This window comes from Seriola lalandi, unplaced genomic scaffold (assembly GCF_002814215.2).
Source record: "Seriola lalandi dorsalis isolate HSWRI2012SDOR001 ecotype SW California unplaced genomic scaffold, Sedor1 jcf7180002054663, whole genome shotgun sequence".
Lineage (NCBI taxonomy): Eukaryota > Metazoa > Chordata > Actinopteri > Carangiformes > Carangidae > Seriola > Seriola lalandi.
In genome coordinates, this window is record NW_019525216.1 from 1,671,016 (window position 1) to 1,693,845 (window position 22,830).

The window sequence follows — 22,830 nt, forward strand, 5'->3', positions numbered from 1 at the left end:
TTTACATATGAAGAATTGCTCTCTTTGGTCACTCATGCTTCCTCACACATCAGTCAAATGGGCGTTATGATATTTTTTTCACCTTCCCAGGCTGACAGTGGAGGAGCACATCTACTTCTACGCTCGGCTGAAAGGACTCAACCGTGATGAGGTGAAAATTGAGATGGACCAGATGATTAAGGATGTTGGTTTACCACATAAGCGGAAGGATCTTGCTAAGAACCTGTCAGGTGTGTCTGTACGCGTGACATCTTTTGGATCTGTGTATCTCAGAAGGTCTGAATTAAATTATGCTGAGATGTAAATTTTGTTTTTGATGTGCGCATCAGTTTGTGTGCTCGCCGCATTCATTCCCCCTGGGAAGGAATATCATCTGTAGATTATCCTTTCTATTCAGGCGAAAGCTGCGCTGTTGCGCCTCTCCTCTGCCAGCGCACACGCATGGAGCCGTCTCAACGTACACATGCGCTGTACCTGTGTGTCACAGGTTGTAATTCATTGTCTGGGGGGCATGAGCAAGTCCTGCTTGATAAATTGTCCCCAGTCACGGATTGCTTGTGAGAGAAATCACTGAAATATGACTTTCAAGGTTGATCTATGCTGACATTTCCACTACATTAGCACTACATTGGATGCATTTTGAAGAGCTGGCTACGAGTGGAGACTGGAATAACCGTAGTAAGGTGTATCCCCTTCACTGCCATCAATCATCTTGCACCGTGCAAAAGACAATAAAACACGGAGAAGTACATCTCAACACATTTATTCCATAATCAGTCCCCAATACTGTCTCCAAACATAATGCTGACAGATGGTTCTGTCGGATTTTTCACTTATTACAGGCAGACTGTTTACCACCCAGGACAAAGATGGCTATCCATTTTGTGTCAGCTGCAGTTTGTACATTCTTTGCCATAAAAGCACATGTTCAAGATGTAATATATCTAAGATACTGTATCTGATATAGATTGTTCTGTCTTCTAGGTGGCATGCAGAGGAAGCTGTCCGTGGCTATAGCATTTGTTGGCGGCTCAAAAATCGTCATCTTAGATGAACCTACAGCAGGAGTGGACCCCTATGCCCGCAGGGGTATATGGGAACTGCTGTTAAAGTACAAACAAGGTATGGGATCAGTGCTAAGAACCAAGGCTCCACTAGAGGCTTTGAAGTCCCCTATGTTTGCAGGATTGACTGGAATGCACTGAGCACATGTTTGATCTCTTTCAAACCAAGCAACTTTTCAAAATTGAGCCTGGCTGCAGGTAAACTTTTAACTGACAAGAGTCAAATGTATCCAGTATGAGAGCTGTTAAGGTAATGAACCATCTAGAGCAGCAGCAGTTATTTTCTTAGGCTTGCTCTCTGTGACACTCAATTGTGGGTGGAGAGAAATTGTAATTTGTACTGGAACAGATTGAAATGCAAGTGAAGACAAGTGAATCCAAGAAGCTTTAATTGACATTGCTATTTAACAGAGTCCCTAATTGTCTGCCATATCAGTCAGCTTGTCACTCTCTGGCCTTATATACTTTGTGGTTGCTAGTGGCTGTAAGCAGGACATAGACATTATAGGAACACATTCTCTCAGTAGATGTCTAAATGTTTAATGTGCATTGAGTGACATTCAGCCCTCACTGTGTCATTAGCTTCTCTCCCTCTAATCAAGTCCTTTCACTCCAATTGGGAGCCGCAGATAACTCTGTTATAATGAGAACACCCACATTCATGCTGGTTGAATGAGTCATGTTTTGTGCTTCTCCAGCCTTATTTGCGCCACAGTGTTACTAAGGTTTGTCATTAAGCAAAAAAGGCTACAGGCAGTCTATTTGTGTGAAAAAGCTGAAGGCTGAAATTGGACTTAATGTTGTGGTTCTTCATAGATAATTAACAGTGCAGGTTTTTCACAAAGACAGGTTGACCAGATTGCCCTTAGTGTATGTTGTTGTCATTAAATTCAGTAGGGGCTTATTTGGTTGATGAGAGCTTGAGGTATAAACGAACATGGACAAACTGTGCATGCACTTATAGTTTAAATTAAGCCCTCAGTGTATGTTTAAGATGAATTTGCTTGATATACCTTGTAATAAGTAGGGAGTGTTCATAAAAAATGCTACTATCTTTGCATTCAAGGTAGCTTTTTAATATCTCTTTTGTCATGTGTCTTTAGAAAATGACTGTAGAAGGTGAGGATTTGAAGTAAAAATGAGCAAATTATGAATTTTTAATTATTATCCATTACTGGAAGTTGATAACTATTAAATTACCCCACTCATTATGTTGTAAAATGGGCCTTAAGGATGATATCCATATAATACATTTTATACATTCCGCCTTGTGCCTTCAGCTTTGCATGTTTTTGCTGCAGCAGCATCATTTTTTATCACCTAATTTATTGATTATAATTGATAACTACCAACTTACAAGCCTTTTCCGGTGCCCTGGAAGGATCTTTTTTTAATCTCACATAGCTCTATTACTGCAGTGACATTTTATTTTACATACTGCAGATGCACATGCACATACACAGCCCAGTATATTTTAGATTACACAGCTAATGAAACTTGTTATATCTGAGGATTTCTCCCACGGAATTACTAAATTTCTCATTTTAACAGCTTGTATCAGCAACCATGTAATCACTGAGAGTAAAAACATTAACATTCCCCAAGTTGGTTATAAGGGTTTAATCAGTAGTTACGCAGTTAAATTACATGAAGGTGCTCCTCCAAATATGCCATAAACAATATATTGTAGCCATATGTTATAGCAGTGAGAGTCCCACCTTGAAAACACAGTGAATGCTGCATTTAGGCGTAGATTCAAGATTCAACATGTAGGCAGGCGGTTCACTTTGTGAGAAACAAGAGGCGCAAAGAAACTGTGGGACACATTATTATTAGAACACTAAAACAAGTAAATGTTGTTTTTTCATTCCCACTGAATGTCTGGTTTCACTCTTCTGAAATATATCAACAAAAACTTTTCTACAGTCTTGACTTGAAGGAAAGTATATTCCAACAATAATATCCATGGCATGAGAGAAATTTATGCAGTTTTTTTTTCGATATTGTGACTGAATTTACATAATTAGGCTATATTGAACGTATCATTAGAACTAGGCAATATGCAGAATGGTTTGCTTTCTCCCAAGACTTACCTTGAAAACAAATTTACTGATGAAATACAAGCTGGATGTTTGTATCAACTCCATTTATTGCAGACTCAGATTGCAGTTGCATGCATTTTAGAGTTTCTCTGGCAGTTGAGAATAATTCAAGTAGCATACCTAATGCATTTTTTTTTCTAAGAATGCAGATTAATATACGGTTGAAGCCAATGGTGCAGTACAAATGGCATAAAAATGTATCAGCCTTTGTTTCTTGCACGCGATCTTACATAAGTCGATTTATGACGGAAAAAAAAGACATTCAGTAGATTCCTTGGGAAAAATGCTAATGTGTTAAAAATCAGACCTTTTCAATGAAATATGAGGTAGAGGAGGGAGGGGAAGACAGGAGCAAGCTGTAATCACTAAACTGCACCTGGAACATCACATAACATTTAAAACAGTACTCTCAGAGTGTGCCAATCGATCAGACTACATTCAAGTGTTCTTAAAAACATTTAGTAAAATTCTTGTAGTGAACAAAACCTGGCATTGAAAATGAATTTCTAACAGTTTTTTTTTTTTAATTTATTATTATATTGTATTGGGTTGCTTTTAATAAAAACTACAAGCCCATCTGTTTATTTAAACTCAGTGGACAGGCTGTAAACTGCAAGGTAATTTAAAAATGTATTGATCTGAATTGATTGCCACAAACAGCAGTTAATACAGTTTTGTCCAGTAATTCATCTCACTGCCGGTGTACATAATATCTGTCCAGCCTTACTCAACCACTGTGAAATCCATTTCTATCAGCTTGATTTAGAGGGAAGGAAGCTAAATAACAAAAAACAGATTTCCAGCCTCACTTTGCTGTACGTGGTGCGAGTGCTACCAATTTACCTGAACACACCCAACTCCATTTGATATATCACTTTGTGCTGTAATGCACCACAACACACTATAAATCAGAATACCTTTGTGGGCCATCTGCAGTCCACACACATTTATTTTGCTCCCAACTCACGGATGATGCAGTGCGTTTTGATTATTATTTTTTTTTTGCTTGTAAACCACAACAAATCCCCAGGAAAATCATCTGTGAGTTTGAGCATCCTATACAAAATGAGCTGGCTCAGTCAAACTAAACCTCAAGCAATCTCCTCAGCCCACCCCCTTCATAAGCAAAGCTTTTTTCCCCCCATATGTTAAATTGACTAGGTTGTGGGTATTCATTCAACTTGGGCATTTTGTTGAGTTTCTATATAAAGGGATCCAGACTTGCTTGGCATAGCATAAGGCAGCAATACTTAACTGAGAAGGCATGGATTTAGCAGCTCAGCTGGTGGCAGGGCACAAAAAAGAGGGGAAAGAGGAGGAGCGGCGGAGAGAGAGCGGAAACAGTCGGCCAAGCAAAATGGCTGCATTGGGCTGCAGTTAATGACCTCTGAGTGTGTCCTTGTCCCTGGGATAATACGACCTGCGAAGATACAAATTCACAGCAACAAGAAAAAAGCCGCAATGCTCAGCGGAGGACTTGACCTTTTGCAGTAAACACCGACACATTCAGCAAAGAAAGGGTGAAAACTCCATCCAGTCAGCTACTTACTAAGTATATATCTTCTTATCATGTTTTGACATTAATATAGCCTGCTTGATATGACACACCTATCACACACCTGTAGTTCTTGATGCTGGAATCTGATACTTGCTCTTCAATTCGATTTTGCAACTGTATCGAGTGAAATACAACTGTAATTTTTACCTCATAGTGTCACTAGAGTTCACCAAAGTTCATCCTGAGAAGAACATGAATGTCTGTTCAGTAGCTGTTGAGACACTGTATTTCTAACCAAAAATGTCAGTTTAATGTTGATGTTAGAAGAAAAGTCAGAGGATCACCAAAGTGATTAGGGTTCATCCTTTCACCGGACAAGATATTTAAGTCTTGAGCAAAGTGGTGCACCGACAGAGCGGCAATGCCTTCCAACCAGATCCCTCACCTTTTCCTTACGGTGACCTTCAGGAAATGCAAAAACATGAAAGGCCCCTTCTAGAGCCAGTTCGGTTTGTCCATTCTGGGCTACTGTAGAAACATGGCAGGGCAACGTGGAAGAGGACCGGCTCCCTATGTAGATATGAAGGGCTGGTTCTCTAATGAAATCATGATTCTTAGTTTCAGGTGATTATACACCAATGAAAACATATTTATGAATATTTTATTCAATTTCAAAATTACCCCTAAATTCTACACACAGGTCCTTTAACTGTAAAAATTGCAATTATCTTGAACTAGCACAGTCTTTTCAAAGTCACTGACATCTAAGCACGTTTCTTTCTTTGTCACTTAATAATAAAGGCATTGGTTTCTGCTTTAAAACACGATGGGATCAAAAGTTACTCAGTACTCTGTGATACTGCTTTCACGTCAACTGCAGCGACACGACCATGCTGTGACTTCATTACAGATCTGGTTCTTTTTTATGATTTCTGGGGTATGTGATAATTAATACGTGTTATCTGATACAGCATGATATGAAAGGATTAGAAACACCTGTGAATAACCTTGCGATGCACGTTGTAGTTGTCAGTGCAATTGTGCTCAGTTTGATGCCTCTCAAATCCAAGGACTCGCAGCACAAACGGGAGTGCTGAAATAAAATGTGGTATCATAGAAATGCCGGATAGTAGGCTTTGGGTGGGTTCTATCATAATTTTAATTTTGTCCCAGACTCACACCCACACACTCTTCTGGAGTTTGGTTTGTTGCCATGTGGATAAGCATGGCTAACAAACAGAGCGGAATCAGCAGTAAGGTGAAAAGTGAATACCATGCAGAGACAGATTGCGATATTGGCTTGATTTGAACATTTGTTTTTTGATCCGTGGCATCTTTTCTCCTCTGGCTTCTTTTTCATAATGACTGTTGTCAAATCAAACAAGGTCCAAAGAGAAAGATGCCTCAGAAATGTTCTTTATCTTTTTTTTTTTAATTTCCAATTTGTGCCTTCACTTTTTTTTTTTTTTTTATAATTGCAATCTCATGTCTTCATTCTTTACTTCAGACACACTGTCTGTGACTCGCATGCAAGTATACGCACCGTCGCACCGCTTCAGAACAACAAGCGCACGCTTTTTTTTGTGCGCATTTAGGTGACATTGATTGAATCTGTTTCTGCCTCTCTGCAGGTCGCACCATCATTTTGTCCACTCATCACATGGATGAGGCAGACATCTTAGGTGATCGCATAGCCATCATCTCCCACGGCAAGATGCGCTGCTCTGGCTCCTCACTCTTCCTAAAGAAATGTTTTGGCAGCGGCTACTACCTCACTCTGGTCCGAGATGGGACTGAAAAGATGACAACTCAGCGCCATGGTATTATACACAGCCAGGCCACAGAGGTACGAACCCGTAGTTTCTGGGTACTGACACCGATGTTGGTTTTACTGGCTATGCACATATGCCCCTCTTTAGCAATTGATAGGCCTAGCTGTTTGGTCTGATAGCATATTGTGTTATTTTCCACTTATACAGTGGTCCATTTCCTCAGTGGCACTTGGTGGATTTTCATTCCACTATTGGCCATACGGACTGAATTGGTCTGCTTTCAAATTTCAAAAAAATTAAAGCTGCTTTCAGCATATATAGTAAATAATGTTCTTTTTTTTTTTTAGCAATAAGCTGATTGTCAGTCGTGGTTACAGCTGGTTATTGCAACCACATTGTCTTCCATCGTTTCCATTATTGTGAACATAATGGTGTGTTTTCAAATGAGCCATGTGTGGATTCAACTAAAATTTGGATTTTTTTTATGTTATCCTGGGATCTACCTTGGTTTTTTGGATATTTTCTCTCCAAGGGCAGGTTTTCAGATTCTACATCTAGATCTGGTGTTATATAGACTGTATTTGTCAAAATAGAACTCAACACCTCTGTACCACTTGGTCACTAAATAGTTTTTATTCCTGTCAAGCACTAAAAATGGAATGCATTGTGAGACTCGCAGTCTTGTTTACTTGAATTCAATTGAGATATTTACAGATTTTAAGTCATCATTTTTATTTAAGACCATGTTTTCATTCTTTTATTTTTATCATAAATTCATTGTTGTTGGTATTCTCAAGGATATTTCAACAATGCACTCAGCTGCTGACAGACACATCACTGGTTGTGGTGGTCTCATTATCTTGAGACAAACACAGATTTGGTGATTCAGACCTCTGTCTGACCACACAGTTACCCCTCTCTATTTATTACTTATTAAAAGAACTGAAAGAAATCTGCTGTAATTGGAAGGGTATCATTCTTTTTCAACTTCCATGTATCTTGAATAGAACTTCCCCTTTGACACAACAGTAACCTCTCTCTAGTCTATTATTGAACATGGCTCCCTCTGACTTTCCTGAGTGCTCTCTTTCTCTCTTGCCACCCTCCCCCTGTAATGATCTGTGTTTAGTCTCTCCCAGCATGAGAATTGGCAAATGTCTACGTGCTGGATGATACTAATTGTCACCGGGGAGAGGGGTGATTCTCGCTTTTGCTCGCCAATGGTGCCTTGCACACTTAGTTTTAATCAATAGGAGCAAATGAACAAGATGCACTGATGCCAGCAGGGCTAGAGCAATTACCATTAGTCTGCAGACTCTGAGGTGAAGAGAGTCATTTGTTTGAAATAAATAAATAAACATGAAAACACCTTTGTGGGCGAGGTAGAATAGTATCCCCCCTTTCCTGGATGACGACTTTGTAATTCAGTGGAAGATTTTGCAATTACACAGCCAATATAACTAGAAAAAGAGGCTGCGCAAAGTTTGATTGTCCTGATCTCATTTCAGTGTCCTACTCCATTTAATAAATGTCAAAAAACTTCTTTAAAAATGCAGCGAAGTTTATTCAAACCGTTGAAATTGAAACCTCATCGTCATTTCTCCGTATTGTCTTCGATTGAAAAGACTGTGGCTTCGTGTTCCATTACAGGTTGAAAGCATTCCCTGTGGTTGCATGCACACAGCTATGTTTAGAGCAATTAAATAGAAACTTGTGGATGGCATCCATTATTCGATTAATGCAAGACAGGAATTTTCAAGGAGGCACTGTTCATCATTCTAAGTGGTAAGCAATGATAAAGCCTTTCTAATCCAATTCTGATTAACAGGAGAAAGACTGTCCTTCGAGGAGCAGCCCAGATGATGGCATTGGCAGCCAGAGCTGGAACAACTCTGATCCCTCAGGTCGGAACTTTATCTCTGTTATTACCACTTTCAGATTAGCAGCATACAGATTAATGCTACATGAAAATAATTGATACAACCAGCATTTGAGCAACAAAGAAATGGTGTGGATATTTTATTCCAAAACTGAAAATTTAAAAAAGATTAGTAACTAGGTAACTCATCTCCATGTCAGCCTTCTTCAAAACAACAGAAGAGTCCGTGAACAGTTCCAAAACAGGCAAATGATAACTTTAAAATGTCTCAAAGTAGCATTGTCCATGTATGCTGAAGATCCATTAGCTCAGATTTTTTTTTTTCTCTCCATGTTTTCAATATCAAACCAACACACACCACAGAAATAGATGCTGCCTTGAGGTGTTGTTCAAATGTCCTAACTAATAGAGTGCACTTTAAAGTAAAGTGTTGGATAGAGGTGGGCAAAGTAGGCTTTTAAGTGATAGAGAGGGGTTAGGACAGGTCTGTGAGTGCAGAAAACCCAGGAGACAATAAGAAAAATAATGGACATTTGAACCTAATATGGTGTATTTTCAAAATCATGTTTCAGATAATGACAACTGAAGGATGATCTTAGCTCCTTTCTAGCAGTGTGTTTTTTTTTTTTTCCTGTAGACAGTGTAAACGCTTCGTGTCCTCTTGTTAGTTGAGCTTGCTCCTCAGCTCTGCTCATTGACAGCAGATGTGACATCTGTGTGAGGTACAGTCTCAAGCGTCTTTTGCCCACTCTTCCAGAGTTTGGTGAGTCTTCACAAGGAGTTTTGAGCCCAAGCATTCACTTCCATAATAAACAGCAGCGGGCTTGGTCCCTCAAATTCAATTCCAAAGTTTCTGGAAAGCCTTTTATGCCCAATGCTGCCCAGACAGGCATCACCTAATGTAGTTTCCCCATATATACTCATATACTGAATATTTTATTTACATCAATCTTAATTACCAAGTACACAAAACAAAGAAGCTCAATCCTGTTATCTTACTACAGCGTTATCATAATTCATGTTCATAAAACACAAATGAACGTTAGTCAAATGTATACAGTTTTGTCTGTATCACATATACCCGTCTATCCTCATGGTCATCCTAATGGTTTTCCGTTTTCCTTAGCTCATCTTTTCCCCTGTGTAGCTATTGTCTTTTTCCATATTCAGATCCATTTTTCCTTTTCCCAGTTTGTAAAGTCACGTTCGAGAGTACACGACGTGACGTTTAAATAAAAGTTGATGAAAAAAAGAATAATCAAACCCATTTGAGTCTTGCAGATTTAGAATCCTACAAAGTAATTCATTAAGGTAACATTTCACCCTCATTATCTCCGACAGCGTCAAATCGAATTGGCTCTGCAAACACAATACAAATATTTTAATTTTTGATTACATGTCATGTTTATCAACTTCATCTCATTTGACATAATCTTATTTTGAATTTTTACAACTGAGGATGTTACATTACCTCTCTAAAACTGACAACCAAAGTCTTAATCAACCATTCAGTCACTGAGCTTACAGTCTTAGGCAAATGGCTCAGACAACTAAAAAACTTGCCTCTGTTTTCTGACTGGAATTATAACTGCAGAAACAGAAACAGATATTGGCCGACCAAAGCATATGATGCTGGTTATTTGATTTGTTTTGATCATTTCTGGCCTTGATCGTGTAAACAAACAAGCTCACGATCAGAGGAAAACTCTCAGGTGGGCTCCAGGTTATTATGCATGGAAAATAAATCAAAATCAAACCTGCTCGTTCCTTGAAAAATGACTATAGGCATGATGTTTACACATAAGCTAGAAAATGCCATAAAAGCAATCATATTTCTGCGAGTGACGGCGCATTTCTCTTTATTACCACACACACCAGCAAACGGACAGAAACACACACACACACACACACACACACACACACACACACACACACACACACACACACTAACACACACTTTTTCACAAATAATTCAGTCTGATGTGTGAAGCAGATCCATTTACTTCTTCATAAAGCACCAAGCCGTTGGTTGTTAAGCTGCAGTAATTATGTATGAGAGGTTCTGGATCAATAACGGATGCAGTGCATTCTGCAACACTGTCCTGATTGATTCTCACTAAGACCCGGCTTCAGAATGGATGAGGCAGGAGAATTATGTCCACCGATGTGTTTCAGTATGTTCAAAGGTCAGAGCATCAGGTATGGTGTCGTCCCGAATGTTACACATAGGTTCCTAAAAAAAGATAATAAAAGATTTTCAGTGAAGTTTCCTCTAGTATAAGGTGAAAGATGTCGTCATTTACATATTGTATTTCTTTGCAGCCAGTAGTTGTGGTTGCGCTTGAACTCTTTCCCTGTTATATCACTCCAGCAAATAATTTTCTTTAAAATGATGAAGGATGGATAAAAACAGGGATGGAGATATGTTTTCCACAAGGGTCTGTTGTATGTGTGCCTGCAGTCTTGCCATCCCTTGTATTGTGAGTTCTTCTGCTGCTATTCATCTGGCAGATTTGACAGCTGTGGGTCAGCTTGTGCGACGCCATGTCCCTGAGGCAGTCTTCTTGGAGAGCATTGGTCAGGAGATCAACTACATACTGCCCTATGGTGGGGCCAGAGATGGGACCTTTGAGCTGCTCTTCCAAGAACTCGACCTGGCCATGGCTGACCTCGGCCTGACCAGCTACGGCATCTCTGACACCACGCTGGAGGAGGTACACTGAGCGTGGGATTGACAACGTTACTACAGATACAAGCAGGCACACATATAGATAGACTGCCAACTTATACGCACATAACAAAACATAAAAGTACACATGCAGACAAAGTTGGCTTTGTTTTTATTCTTTTCCTTTTGTTATTGCTGCAATTTCCCTTTATGCCATACTTCTTTGTCTGCTTCTCAGAGTCTGTAAGTAAGCAAAGTTATAGTGGACAGATTTCAAGTGTTTTCATCATAATTTATGCCAGTCTGCTAAGTGGTAGCACTGTGACGAGCAACATTATGTTTTATGTAACAACCTAAAAACTGTGAAATCCAATATATGTAATATATAATCAGTCTCAGAGCCAAGTTATTGCGATTCCCTCTTTGACAAGTCAAAAATGTCTGCAAGGTATGTAAAACGATTTCTTCTTTTAGTTATTGCTGTTTTTCCCTTCAAAGTTGTTTCAGTCTCAGATAAATGTCACAGCATCTGTAGACTTTACTGCGCGACGTGTTTCAGTGATTGAAGCACACTGTGAACCAGAGCTCCTCTTGAGCTTAATTCTAAAACAAATAAATTTTTAAGTGTTTAATGAAATTAGAATGAGCATCAAATAAGTAAATAGAAATAGACCTCATGTGATCAGCCTGTTTAGAAAGTTCTCCTACAAAGTGGCTCTAATCTCTGCTAGATTTTACACTATGCATATTTCAGCTTTTTGCATCATGTTTATGACACATTTTCTGTTCTTGTTTGCTATGATGCACAAAATAACTTCATGATGAAAAAACATCTTTGCTGTCCAAAGAAAACCAGGAGAATTTCATGATTTTTAAATTTTCTTAAAAGCTGAAGGACTTATTGTACCAGGAGAGATTGAGAAAAAAAAATTCTTATGTCTTAAGATGAATAGACCATAAAAAAAACCTGTGGCTAAGATAAAAAAAAAAAAAGGCATTGTCACAAAGCTGAAAAAATAGGGTTTTTTTTCCAGCTCATGATAATTTGCCTATTTGAAAATAGATTTTCACAGTGATGTCTGCAACTAGACAAGGGAGGTGAATTCCTCAGATATTTAAAGCTAGAGCTTCCTAACTTACATAAATGACCTGTTTCTTGCAGAGTGGCCACATTTGGTTATAACTGAATATCATCGACATTCTGGAGAAGGCCATCTTACTTTCAGTTGCATATTTTAACTTATTTGTAAAACTGATAGCCTTGCTATCAAATAAACTTCCCCCATAAGCAATGACCCTCTGGTAGCAGCAGTACTAGAGGTTGTAGTATTGTTGTTGTCATTATATATACAGTAAACTCTTATTTCTGGTAAGCAGATTACTCACGCATGGTGTTTGGCATGGAGACGAATCTCGGACAATAAAACTGAAAATGCTCTTCATGTAACTCAGACATGACTCAGATACTCATAGCCTGCAGGCAATGTGAATAATTCCTTTTGAGTATCTAAAATTGAGACAAGACAAGGTTATTTCACCCATCCATGTTTTCTTTTGAAGTCCAACTACACTTCAATCGAAACACGCAGCGATTCTCCATATGATTCACTCATAAACAAGGACTGAGACAGTTTGCTTCACTGAAGTTAGACGTACAACAAGATTTCATTTGGTCATTGTAATGAAAAGTTTTTTCAAGCACCTGTATTTCTGATTGTTATATGATGTTAGTAATTCTATTTATGGAGTTTCGACTGAAATAATTCACCACGCGCTCTCGGGACGACCTGCTAGCCGAACGGTTGTGTTAGGGCACGTTGCCACATGCGCCCAAATGCCCTGAGCAGCGAGTCCCATGTGCTGCACGTCATTCCCCCGACTCTTTCCTTACATTTCCTGTCTGTCCATCACAAAGCATAAAATAGCCACAAAAAAAGAAAAGAAAAGAAAATCACTCTTTCTCCGGTCTCTCCCTGAAGTGTGCAGAGATGTTTTTCGAGGGCAGATGTTGAAATGGGGCTTAACGCGCACAGCAGAATGAAATAAGGAAAAGTCACTTGGTAATTTTTCACAAATAGGGAGATTTATTTATTTTGACATATGGCCTGAATTAATAAATGAAGTCAAGGAGGACACATCTCTGAGAGAGGCCGATTGGCAGGTGTTCAAGTAAAGGTTCGGGTCTCTGCGGATGCACAACCCCGGTCTGATTCTAAGCAGGAACTTGACTCGATAATCTGCATCAGATCTGTGTGCACTTATGTTGGGTGGGTAGGTCAAACATCTAGCCACAACGGCAGCCTGAATAACACACACTGACTGCAGTATCATCGGCTTGCACTCATTTTGCTTGTCTGAATGTTTATAAGGTGATGGAAAACATACAGTGGCTGTCATGAGATAAGATAATCATAAAAAAAAAAAAATTGTTTTCGCAGATATTTCTGAAGGTGGCAGAAGATACCGGAGTGGACACAGAAATACAAAGTAAGCTTAAAAATCACAAACACAAAACACAAAAACGTATACACCGTGTGAAGTCACATCAAGTCAGCAAATCCCTAGTCATAGTCCTCGTTAAATATTAACATCTTCTTTTCTGAACTACAAATTTCCCACCATTGTTCACACACTCTAATATATTCCACAATACTCTGATGTATTGTGGAATTAACTAAAGTTACATGCCTGACTTTTCTTTTGAGGCAGACGGTGTTATTTAATGACACTATTAGGTTGAGCCTCCATCGCAGCAGTGTCAATATTTGCAAGTGAGTTTCAGGTAAAAGTCATTTTTCTTGAGCTTATGTAATATTGTCTGACATATTGAGTACATTCTCAATAAAATTATATTGTGTTTTCTAACTATTATTTCTTATTGATCGACCTCAGCTGATAAAGCTTCAAACTGCATTATTTCCAACCTCTGTGTTTGTATCCATCAGGAAAAAACACATTTCAGTTTATCTCAAAAAAAGGATTCCTTCACGTTTCTAAAAACACCTGGGCTTGCGCTTTTACAGGCAATAACATGGCAGTGTAAAGGGCAGGTAGCTATTCGTATTGTTATTTATAACCCTAAATTGGGTCAGGCCAAAACAACATATCTTATTTGTATTCCCACAGCAACAAAGGAGCCGCTGGAGAGAGACTGCAAGAGAAACTCCCGCGAATCCAAGCGGAACAGCATCGCCAGCGTCCACGCTGCACCAGGTCAAGTCTCTGGAATGAGTGGCAAGTCTTTCTGAATTCATCACACAAGGAGGCTCGATTTAAATTTAATTTTTGAATGTATTTAACAATGCAGAAAGTTAAGTGATCAGTAATATCAGTGGGTGTTCTTGTATTTTAAATAGAAATTTAGTCAAATGAACTATTACTCCTGCTTGAGTCTTTTTCCTTCCTGTTTCTCATGCAGACAAAAAGGAAAGATTTAAAAGAAAAGTGGAAGGTGCGTACTGTATTTCATCTTTAATGCAGACTCTCATGCAAGAAAATGTCAGTTTTTTTTTTTTTTTTGCACGCCGTTTATTCTTCAGTTATTAACTTCATTTAGTTTGGATTTAATTTGACTGTTTCACCTCAGTAGCCATTTTGAAAAGAGGGATAAACAAGAGCTCCGTCTTCAGAATGAGTAATTTTCAAGCAGAATTCCCATCCAATCCATACAGTTTTATCTAACCTGTCTTTTCAGCTTTTCAATTTTGCCCATATGAAAGAAATTCACTTTCATACAATGTCTTTCATCATGAAAAATGGTTTTCAATCAGAATATGTTTTATTATCTTAATGACTACTGTGAAAATATAACGCTTCTTTTTTCACTAACACTATTCTTGGAGAGTGGGAGACATAAAACCAAGGTGTCTACAGAGCCCTTGTTTATTACCTTTTTCTTCCTGAGTCATGCCCAAATAGCATTTCCAAATTTATGATGTGTTTTTAAAAGAAAAACAAAAAGAACGCTGGAACGTTGGAGGAATGAGCAGGTGCAACTGCCAGGTTTAACATTCAAGTTATGTTTGATTTGAGTCCATTAGCTGTGCTGGAAAGCGTGCTCAGCGGGGCTTTTACATATGCATAGATGATAAATAACACGGTGGGTTAATGTCCATTGCAGACTTAAAGAGGAACGCCAGTGTCAGTGGGAGGGGATCCACGGTCATCACCGGGTGGCAGCTGATCAGGAAGCAGTTCCTGGCGCTCTTTATCAAGCGCTTCCACCACGCCCGGAGGAGCCGCAAGGGACTCATTGCCCAGGTAATGGCCTCAGTCTGTCATATTGATGAATTGAAGGGTTGTACTAGGAGGGGTGCATGGGAGGATCAAGGCAGGATTGTATGAAATACATGTTGGCTTTCAAAATCAGTTAATGACATATGTGATAGAGTAAGCTAATTTCAGATCTGGAGGGAAAAGTCATGTCATCCATCTTGATGGAGTCAGCGGTCGGAATTTAACTTGTTGGAGAAGAAATCGACACTGAAGGCAGCATGAAAGCGAAAGCAGTTAGAAAAATGTGAAGAGCAGTGACCAGAATGATGTAACACGCTGTCAATAAACTGCACATACAATAACCATCTCTGCCTCCCAAAGGACGCCATGTGTTACATCCAAGAATACTTGGGGGACAAACGAGCCTGAAGCCGGTACTAACATGCGTTTATTGAGGATTTTGCGTTTTCCATCAATTACTTTGTGTGAGCAGAAATGTGTCAATATGAAGGAGCAGAATTTTTTTTTTTCAGCCTCTCCTTTGTACTTGGACGTGGTGTCATGTCTTGGTGTTGCCAAAAAGGCTGTTTATACATTTGTGTGTGAAGTATGTTAATGAAAGGTGTTTTCAGTGAAAGGACCGTCAGTTTTACCTGATCGCTGTGATTGGCACCAGAAAATCAAAGTGACACCCACGATTAGGTTTTCTTTCATTTTACTCTGTGCTAATCATGTGTTTTCATTAGCTATGTATTAAAAGTGATCGCGTAACAATTACAGAGATGACAGACTGCTATTAGCCCATTAAATATACGTCTATATTATTTTGTTCCTCATAAACATGATTTCAAAAGTCAAACTCAATAAACAGACGTAATTTAAACAAGTCAAAACCAATTTCTGTAAGTAGCAAGTTCAAGGAGTAGTTTTTTTCCCCCAAGTATGAAATAGTGCATTCTGACTTAAATTGTGTTGACACCCGTGTACCAGCCTCTCGCCTTCATTCACAGTGTATGTAAATATCATGTAATGCCATCAGTTATGACAGCTGCCATGATGCATGAAATAATCATACCTGAAAATGGCTGAATTGCAGCATTCAGAGAGCGAGAGAGAGAGAGCAAGAGAGAGAGAGAGAGAGAGAGAGAGAGAGAGCGTGAGCAGTGTTTCACCTTTGTGAGGGGTATGGGTTGTTCTTGTAATTTGCTGCAGTACCAATCCCCATTAGTCACTGTCAATCTTGGACCTCCCTCTTTAGTGGGGACACAGAGCAGGATGGAAGGATAAGGGTGCGAGTGTGTCGTACAAGGATGCACATTGTCTGCAAGGGCGCACCTCCTACCTCTTCCTCTTTATTCATTTGGCTAAAGGCCCCCCCCCCCAAGCCCTCCCACCCTCATCATGTCAACAGCTCCCATTGTCAGCAGATATGATTGTGTGGTGAGGTAATCTCCTCGAATACAAGCGGTTAGGGGAATATAAAAGAGATTATGGCATGTAACACAAAAGGAGTGATTTATGGGTATGAAAGTTGGGGACAGGCGAGTCTTGGCAATGTCAGAGTCAGGGAGAAGCAGCTATTGGTCACGTGGCGGTGGATGACTTGAAGGTTTCGCGGTGAACTTACTTACAACACCCCGTTCTGTTAAACAGGAGACGATGCACATTCTGTAATTCAGAATCTGTCTGTCTGTTTTTGTATCTAATTGTCACTACAGCATTGGCTCGTGAATTGTTCTTTTGTATTTAAGTTTCTGTATTCTTTTTGTTTGCTGTAGATAGAATGTTTCCACTGGAGATAACAACAGTTTTACTGACTGTTTGCTATATTTTGTCTGAATGCGGTAACAAGAAAAAAACACATTAACACTTCAGTAAAAATATTCAAGGTGATGCTATTATCCACTTTTACACAAGATGCGGCAATAATGCTATTATTCACAAATGCAACTGCAAAGACAGAAATGTTTGTTGAGGAAACAAACTCAATCTAACGAGGTGCTTGACTTTGCAGAAAATAAAACTCATCTTAATCGTGTTTTCTTGTTTATACCCGTTTTGCATGTAATCCCGTCCTCCTCTTTAAATCCCCGCTAAACTTGAGAATGCCATAAACTCATGCATTGTTCATGGGAGTGCTTTGGCTTTGTGAGCATAATGACTTCTCCCTGTTTTTTTGCACATCTCTCTCAATGGAAGAAGTACCAGCTGTCACCTGCAATTACCGTTGAGAGAGAGAGAGAGAAAAAGAGAGTGAGAGAGTGCAGCAAAAAAAAGAATAGTTCTTTCTTTTGCAGTCTGTCATTAAGCTTTTCGGTCTCATTGCTGCTCTTTATCTTTCTTCCAAGCACACTTCCATGGCCATGCAGAAAATTTAGGATTTTCAATTGTAGCATCTTGAATTGGCCTGGCAAATTGCATGCCCTGCAATTAATCAAGTGTACGCAAACCTCTCCCTAGCTGTGTGGATGCGCTCCAACCTACAAGTGATTAAACATTAAAGATATCTTGCATTTTTTTCCAACTGACCTTTTTGTCAGCTTTAACAATGACATGAAAAGAGAATTACATAACAGAGAAAAGAGGATTGGATGGTGGGGTTGGGGTGGGGGGTGCGTGGGATAAGGGAAGCGTGGCAGCGTCTGGTTTTTAAAAAAAATAAAAAAAAATAACACAAAAGACAAGAGAATAGCAAGAAACTAATTATATCTGAGTGGCCAGATGGTGGTGGCAGTGTTGGAAGTGTTTAATCAAACTCATAAAGCATGCAGAAGAGCCCAAACAAGTTGGTGGGGAGCATATTAATGTGCACACATTATCGCAGTGGTCCTGCTTTATTGTTGATTGCATCAGTCATTTTGTAGCACGTAATGACAGTAAGGGGGCTCGGGGAGGGGAGTGATGAAATTGATCTCGCACTGAATCTTGTCCTTTCATGCTTTACACACATAAACATGCATCTGTATCACCCGCGCTGACAACCTGCACATTGTGTTTTACTTTTCTTTTTTTTTTTCAGTTTAAAGGAGGAATAGCAATAATTGTATCCCTCCTAATTACTGTTATTGATTCAGTTCTTACTGTCACTGTATCTTATAACATTACATGGGCCATTAAATGATCACAGCTTGTTTTCATAAAAAAAAGAACATACTGTATGACTTGTGCGCTAAAAACCCATGATGGAATGAAGATTTGAAGGTGGACGAGTTTTAATCTAAATTCCTTTATTAATCCTTTTTGCGCTAGTGTCCAGAAATGTGCCTTGAAACTACAGTTGAGAATACTAAAATAGTTCCGTTCAGTTTGTTTGTCACATTGTGTTACATTTTTTTCAATCTGTGGTACTGTGGCAGTTACCCAACTGAAAAAATACCCATGATTTTATTGAAATCTTTTGCATTTTTTATTTTTTTTTTTTGGGGGCTTTTATGCCTTTAATGGACAGCACAGTGGAGAGTGACAGGAAACGGGGAGGCAGAGAGAGGGGGAATGACATGCAGTGAAAGGCCGTCCGATGCGGGATTCGAACCGGGGCCGACTGCAGCGAGGACTGTAGCCTCTACACATGGGGCGCCTGCTTAAACCACTACACTACACGACGCCCCAATCTTTTGCATTTTTATTGATATCTGTAACATTTCACTCTGTAACATCAAAAGAATTTTCCAAATGGAGCAGGATGCTTTGATGAGATATTTTGACTTAAAACTCGTTACTGTCCTCCCAGGTGGTCTTGCCGGCCGTTTTTGTGTGCCTGTCTCTCATCTTCTCACTCATCGTCCCGCCTTTCACTGAATATCCCAATCTGGAGCTGCAGCCCTGGATGTATGATCTGCCTCAGACCACATTTTACAGGTAACCATGTGATGATGCAGCTTTAAATGAGATGTCAGGCTTGTGGGATTACTAACAATTCAGCACATGTTTTAATACCTTTTTTACTGGTGACAGAAAAATTCAATATTTACAGTGTTAAACTCATATAGAGGTTGAAACTTTTGGTTGTTATATTCCTGCTATTACCCACAAACAACAAGGTTTTTCTGTTGGAATCCAACAGAGAATTCTAGAAGAATCCTCTGTTGTTATCAGAGGTGGAAGGTGTGTGAATAATTTGAAGAAGAACTGTGTAGTTATTGTTGCAAACATGGCTGAGAAAATGAACAATAAACTTCAACCCTGCAAGAAAGTTTGTCACTTCAGTGACAGAAAATCAAAAGACAAGGATGTCACAGTACTGCTCGTGTTGTTTGATTGCCAAGAGATTTTTACATTGCTGAGGTCATCAATCTGGACACCGTGCTTTCCTTGGCTGCAACTTGATTTTCTGTCATTGAAAATCACAGATATAATGGTGACAAGGCACAGCCGTGGTGGACTTCATAGCCACTGACAACAAACTAGACTTACTGCAGAGGATTTAGTTACATAACATGGGAAAAAAAACAACACACACTTTTTTTTTTTTTTGAAAGAATCTCACCTTATTAAGTATAGCTCTTAGTAATAAACAACTAAGACAGAATATCTTGCTATATATGTACATTGACTTTATATGACACTTTGCCAAAATGTTACATACAATGTTTTTTTCCAGTCTTTTACATACTCACACCAGTAAGTTGCTGCAAAGTGATTTATCCCTCTCTGTAACAACAAAAGTGCTGTAAAAATGCCAAATGTGCTCTAAAATGCATCATGGCTTACAGCATCTGTCCAAACTATCGTACAAATCTTGATACTGGCTGTTCTTTTGACACGAAGCTGTAGTTGCTTATTGAACTTGTAGATATTTCATTTCCCCTGACAGCACTTTGCAGAAATTCACTCTAAAGATGTCAAAATACAATTAATTGTAGCCTCGCATGATACTGGTTTATTTAAGATAGAATCTTAACTCTTGGTCAGAGTGAAACGCTACACTTTTTGTGTTTGTTGACATATTTAGATACTTTTGTTTGACAGGATCTAATAGATGCAACATACTTTAGTCCACAGAGACAACAAACTTTAATTCCAGTTCTTTTGCCTGCAGCATGTTGATATATATATATATATATATATATATATGTATGTATATAATTGTATATTATATCTAGATGTATACCTAGGTATGTTTCATTCATGTATTTGGTTAAATCCACGCAATATCATTTCAGTAACTAACTAACAGTGACCTTGCAGGGCAACTCACCATCACATATACCTACCAACAATTATCACACATTTACATGCAGCTAAATGAGGACACTGGTGCTATTACATTTGGTAGTGATGACTTTTTTTCCTACCACGAAGCTGAAGCTAGAAAAAAAATGATTCATCACACTGGGAACAATTATTCACTGAAGAGGCTTTGCTCTGTTCTCATGCCATTACTGGAACTGAAACATTTAAGTGCAAGTCTTCATCTCTTCTCACAGTGCTGAAACATACAAATTCAACCTGCCCTGCCACTCTCTGTCCGTGGTGCTGAAACATTTAAAATAGTCTGCCTCTGTCCATGGTTCTGAAACAGTCAACATACTCTGCCATTGTCTGTGTTGCTGAAACGGTCAACATATTCTGCCTCTGTCCATGGTGCTAAAACATTCAAACCCAGTCTATCTGATGGCATATTCTCCGCTGTGACTCCTGCATGGTGTATATGTAGTGTCATTAGCAACAAACATCTAGCCACACAGGACCAAAAACCCAGAACTATTTTGCTACCAACTAGTGACAGCCTAATAACTAATATGGACACAAGAATATTATGTAGCAACATCCTAGAAGGCATGCTGCTATCCACTGAAGATAATTTCATCGAGAATGATAAGACCTCTACGTCATGCTGTGGAAAAAAAATCTCTTTTGCAGCCTGTCCTGAGACTAAAAGTGACTTAACCTATGAGAGTAAATTACCTGTTTACGTTCTCTTGTGTATGCCAGTTAAGTACAGCATGCAACAAATAGGAATACAATCCTGGCTCACAAGCAAGGGCTCACAATTCATTTGTGGGATTTCAGAGCCAACTCCTCAACAGACTTTGTCACATTGCCTCATATTCAATACATGAACCACACATTCAGTTTCCTTGGGAACTATTCTTGTGTGATACATTTTCAGACAGCAGAGTTCTTAATTTTTATGACACTCCCTTTGGCCAATTACTAAACATTGTCTTCTCTTGAGTGACTTTAAAGCTTCCTACCTGCTGATGACTGTGTGATTAAAAGTAGTGTGCCTTTTCATCCATTTTCATCCATCCAGTCCATTCAGAGGAGCATTGTTGTACTATATACCCTATAAATGGCAATGATCCATTTTAGCTTAGGGTGATTAAAGATAATGATTGATCTAATTTAGAAATTCAAGGGGCTTTGGACTCTGCTCACTAGTGTATAATGTATAGCACTGGCAATAATATACCCTTTATATTTTTACTTTTTGATCTTTTGAATTTACTTTTTTTTGTTGGGGGGGGTATATCAGAATTTTGAAGGTGATATTTAAACTCCAAATAACAGATCGAAAACACACTCTTTGGTTTCATTTTCTTGTTATTCCCATATTATTATGTAGCCTTCATTTGACTTTCTTCTGTTATTGTCTCAATTCTTATCTCTGTGATGTTTCATTTTGACTAGATGAACTATTCATTAGTTCCACTGTTTCTGCATATATGCACAAGTCTTCATTTTGGAACTATCCAATAGTTTTATTATCGTGAATAACGTGGTAACCCAGCCATTGTTAATTGCAAAACAGATGGCTGCACATAATCCATTTTTACAATCAGACCACTTGAATTGCACTCACTGGTGGCCAAGGAAATGACCGCATGACCTTCATGGAGACGCCTCTGAATGAGACAATGAACACTGTATTAATCCAAATGGTTGGCTGGGCTGTGGCCACTGTTGGCAGAAAGCCATCACGATGGTCTATAAGAAACACTGTATTTTAACTCCCACAGCACCCATGAGATAAAGGGCAGAGTGTGTGTGGTTAGTAATGAGGAGGAAATTGGAAAGGGAAGATTGTTTAACTGAGACTCAGGCCTTAGATATGTACAGGACACTCAGATAATGATGAAAGGCTGTGAAGAGTCTGTACTGTACACAGAATCTTGAACAGGCTCATATCAGTATGTGCTTGCACAAGAATACACCTCAGGGCAGAGCTGTGCTGAAGCCATAGAGAAAAAGTACACATCTCACCACTTGGTGGTTTTTACAGTCAGTTGTGTTTTGGGAATTCATGTTTTGACTCTTGGGCCAAAGAAAACGGTTGGTAAACGCAATGATTTTTCTCTCACTGTTGATTAAGCTAACTCCAGCAGCATGCAGCAATGCTATCGAGTATTTACTTGAAATGCACCACATCCGATCCCCCAGTGCAAATTTCTCATTTCCTTCAGGCCTTCTTGGAAGTCAAGATATGTTTAAGATTAATGGCCATCTAAACTCCTGTGCTTTGCCAGTGTGGAAGACAGATTAGACAACTTGTAAAATCTTAATCAGTTGTAACGGGAGAAAGATTAGAAGACTTGTAAAGTCTTACCCAGTTGTGACGTTCCATCGTATTCCAAACAAAAAAAAAAGTCTGAGATTTTTGTCACTCAAACTAGAACTACTGTATTCCTT

At 39.0% G+C, this 22,830-nt stretch overlaps 1 protein-coding gene across 2 annotated transcripts in view; it reads left to right on the plus strand.

Moving 5' to 3' along the window:
- LOC111665943 (phospholipid-transporting ATPase ABCA1) overlaps positions 1 to 22,830 on the plus strand; it is a 146,550-nt gene that overhangs the window by 59,983 nt on the left and 63,737 nt on the right. For both annotated transcript variants that reach the window (XM_023421077.2, XM_023421078.2), the window contains exons 21-30: positions 91 to 230; positions 985 to 1,122; positions 6,296 to 6,510; positions 8,265 to 8,340; positions 10,827 to 11,029; positions 13,422 to 13,470; positions 14,110 to 14,217; positions 14,402 to 14,434; positions 15,104 to 15,243; positions 18,929 to 19,056. In XM_023421077.2, coding sequence (XP_023276845.1) covers positions 91 to 230; positions 985 to 1,122; positions 6,296 to 6,510; positions 8,265 to 8,340; positions 10,827 to 11,029; positions 13,422 to 13,470; positions 14,110 to 14,217; positions 14,402 to 14,434; positions 15,104 to 15,243; positions 18,929 to 19,056 — 1,230 coding nt within the window. The remainder of the gene's footprint in view (positions 1 to 90; positions 231 to 984; positions 1,123 to 6,295; positions 6,511 to 8,264; positions 8,341 to 10,826; positions 11,030 to 13,421; positions 13,471 to 14,109; positions 14,218 to 14,401; positions 14,435 to 15,103; positions 15,244 to 18,928; positions 19,057 to 22,830) is intronic.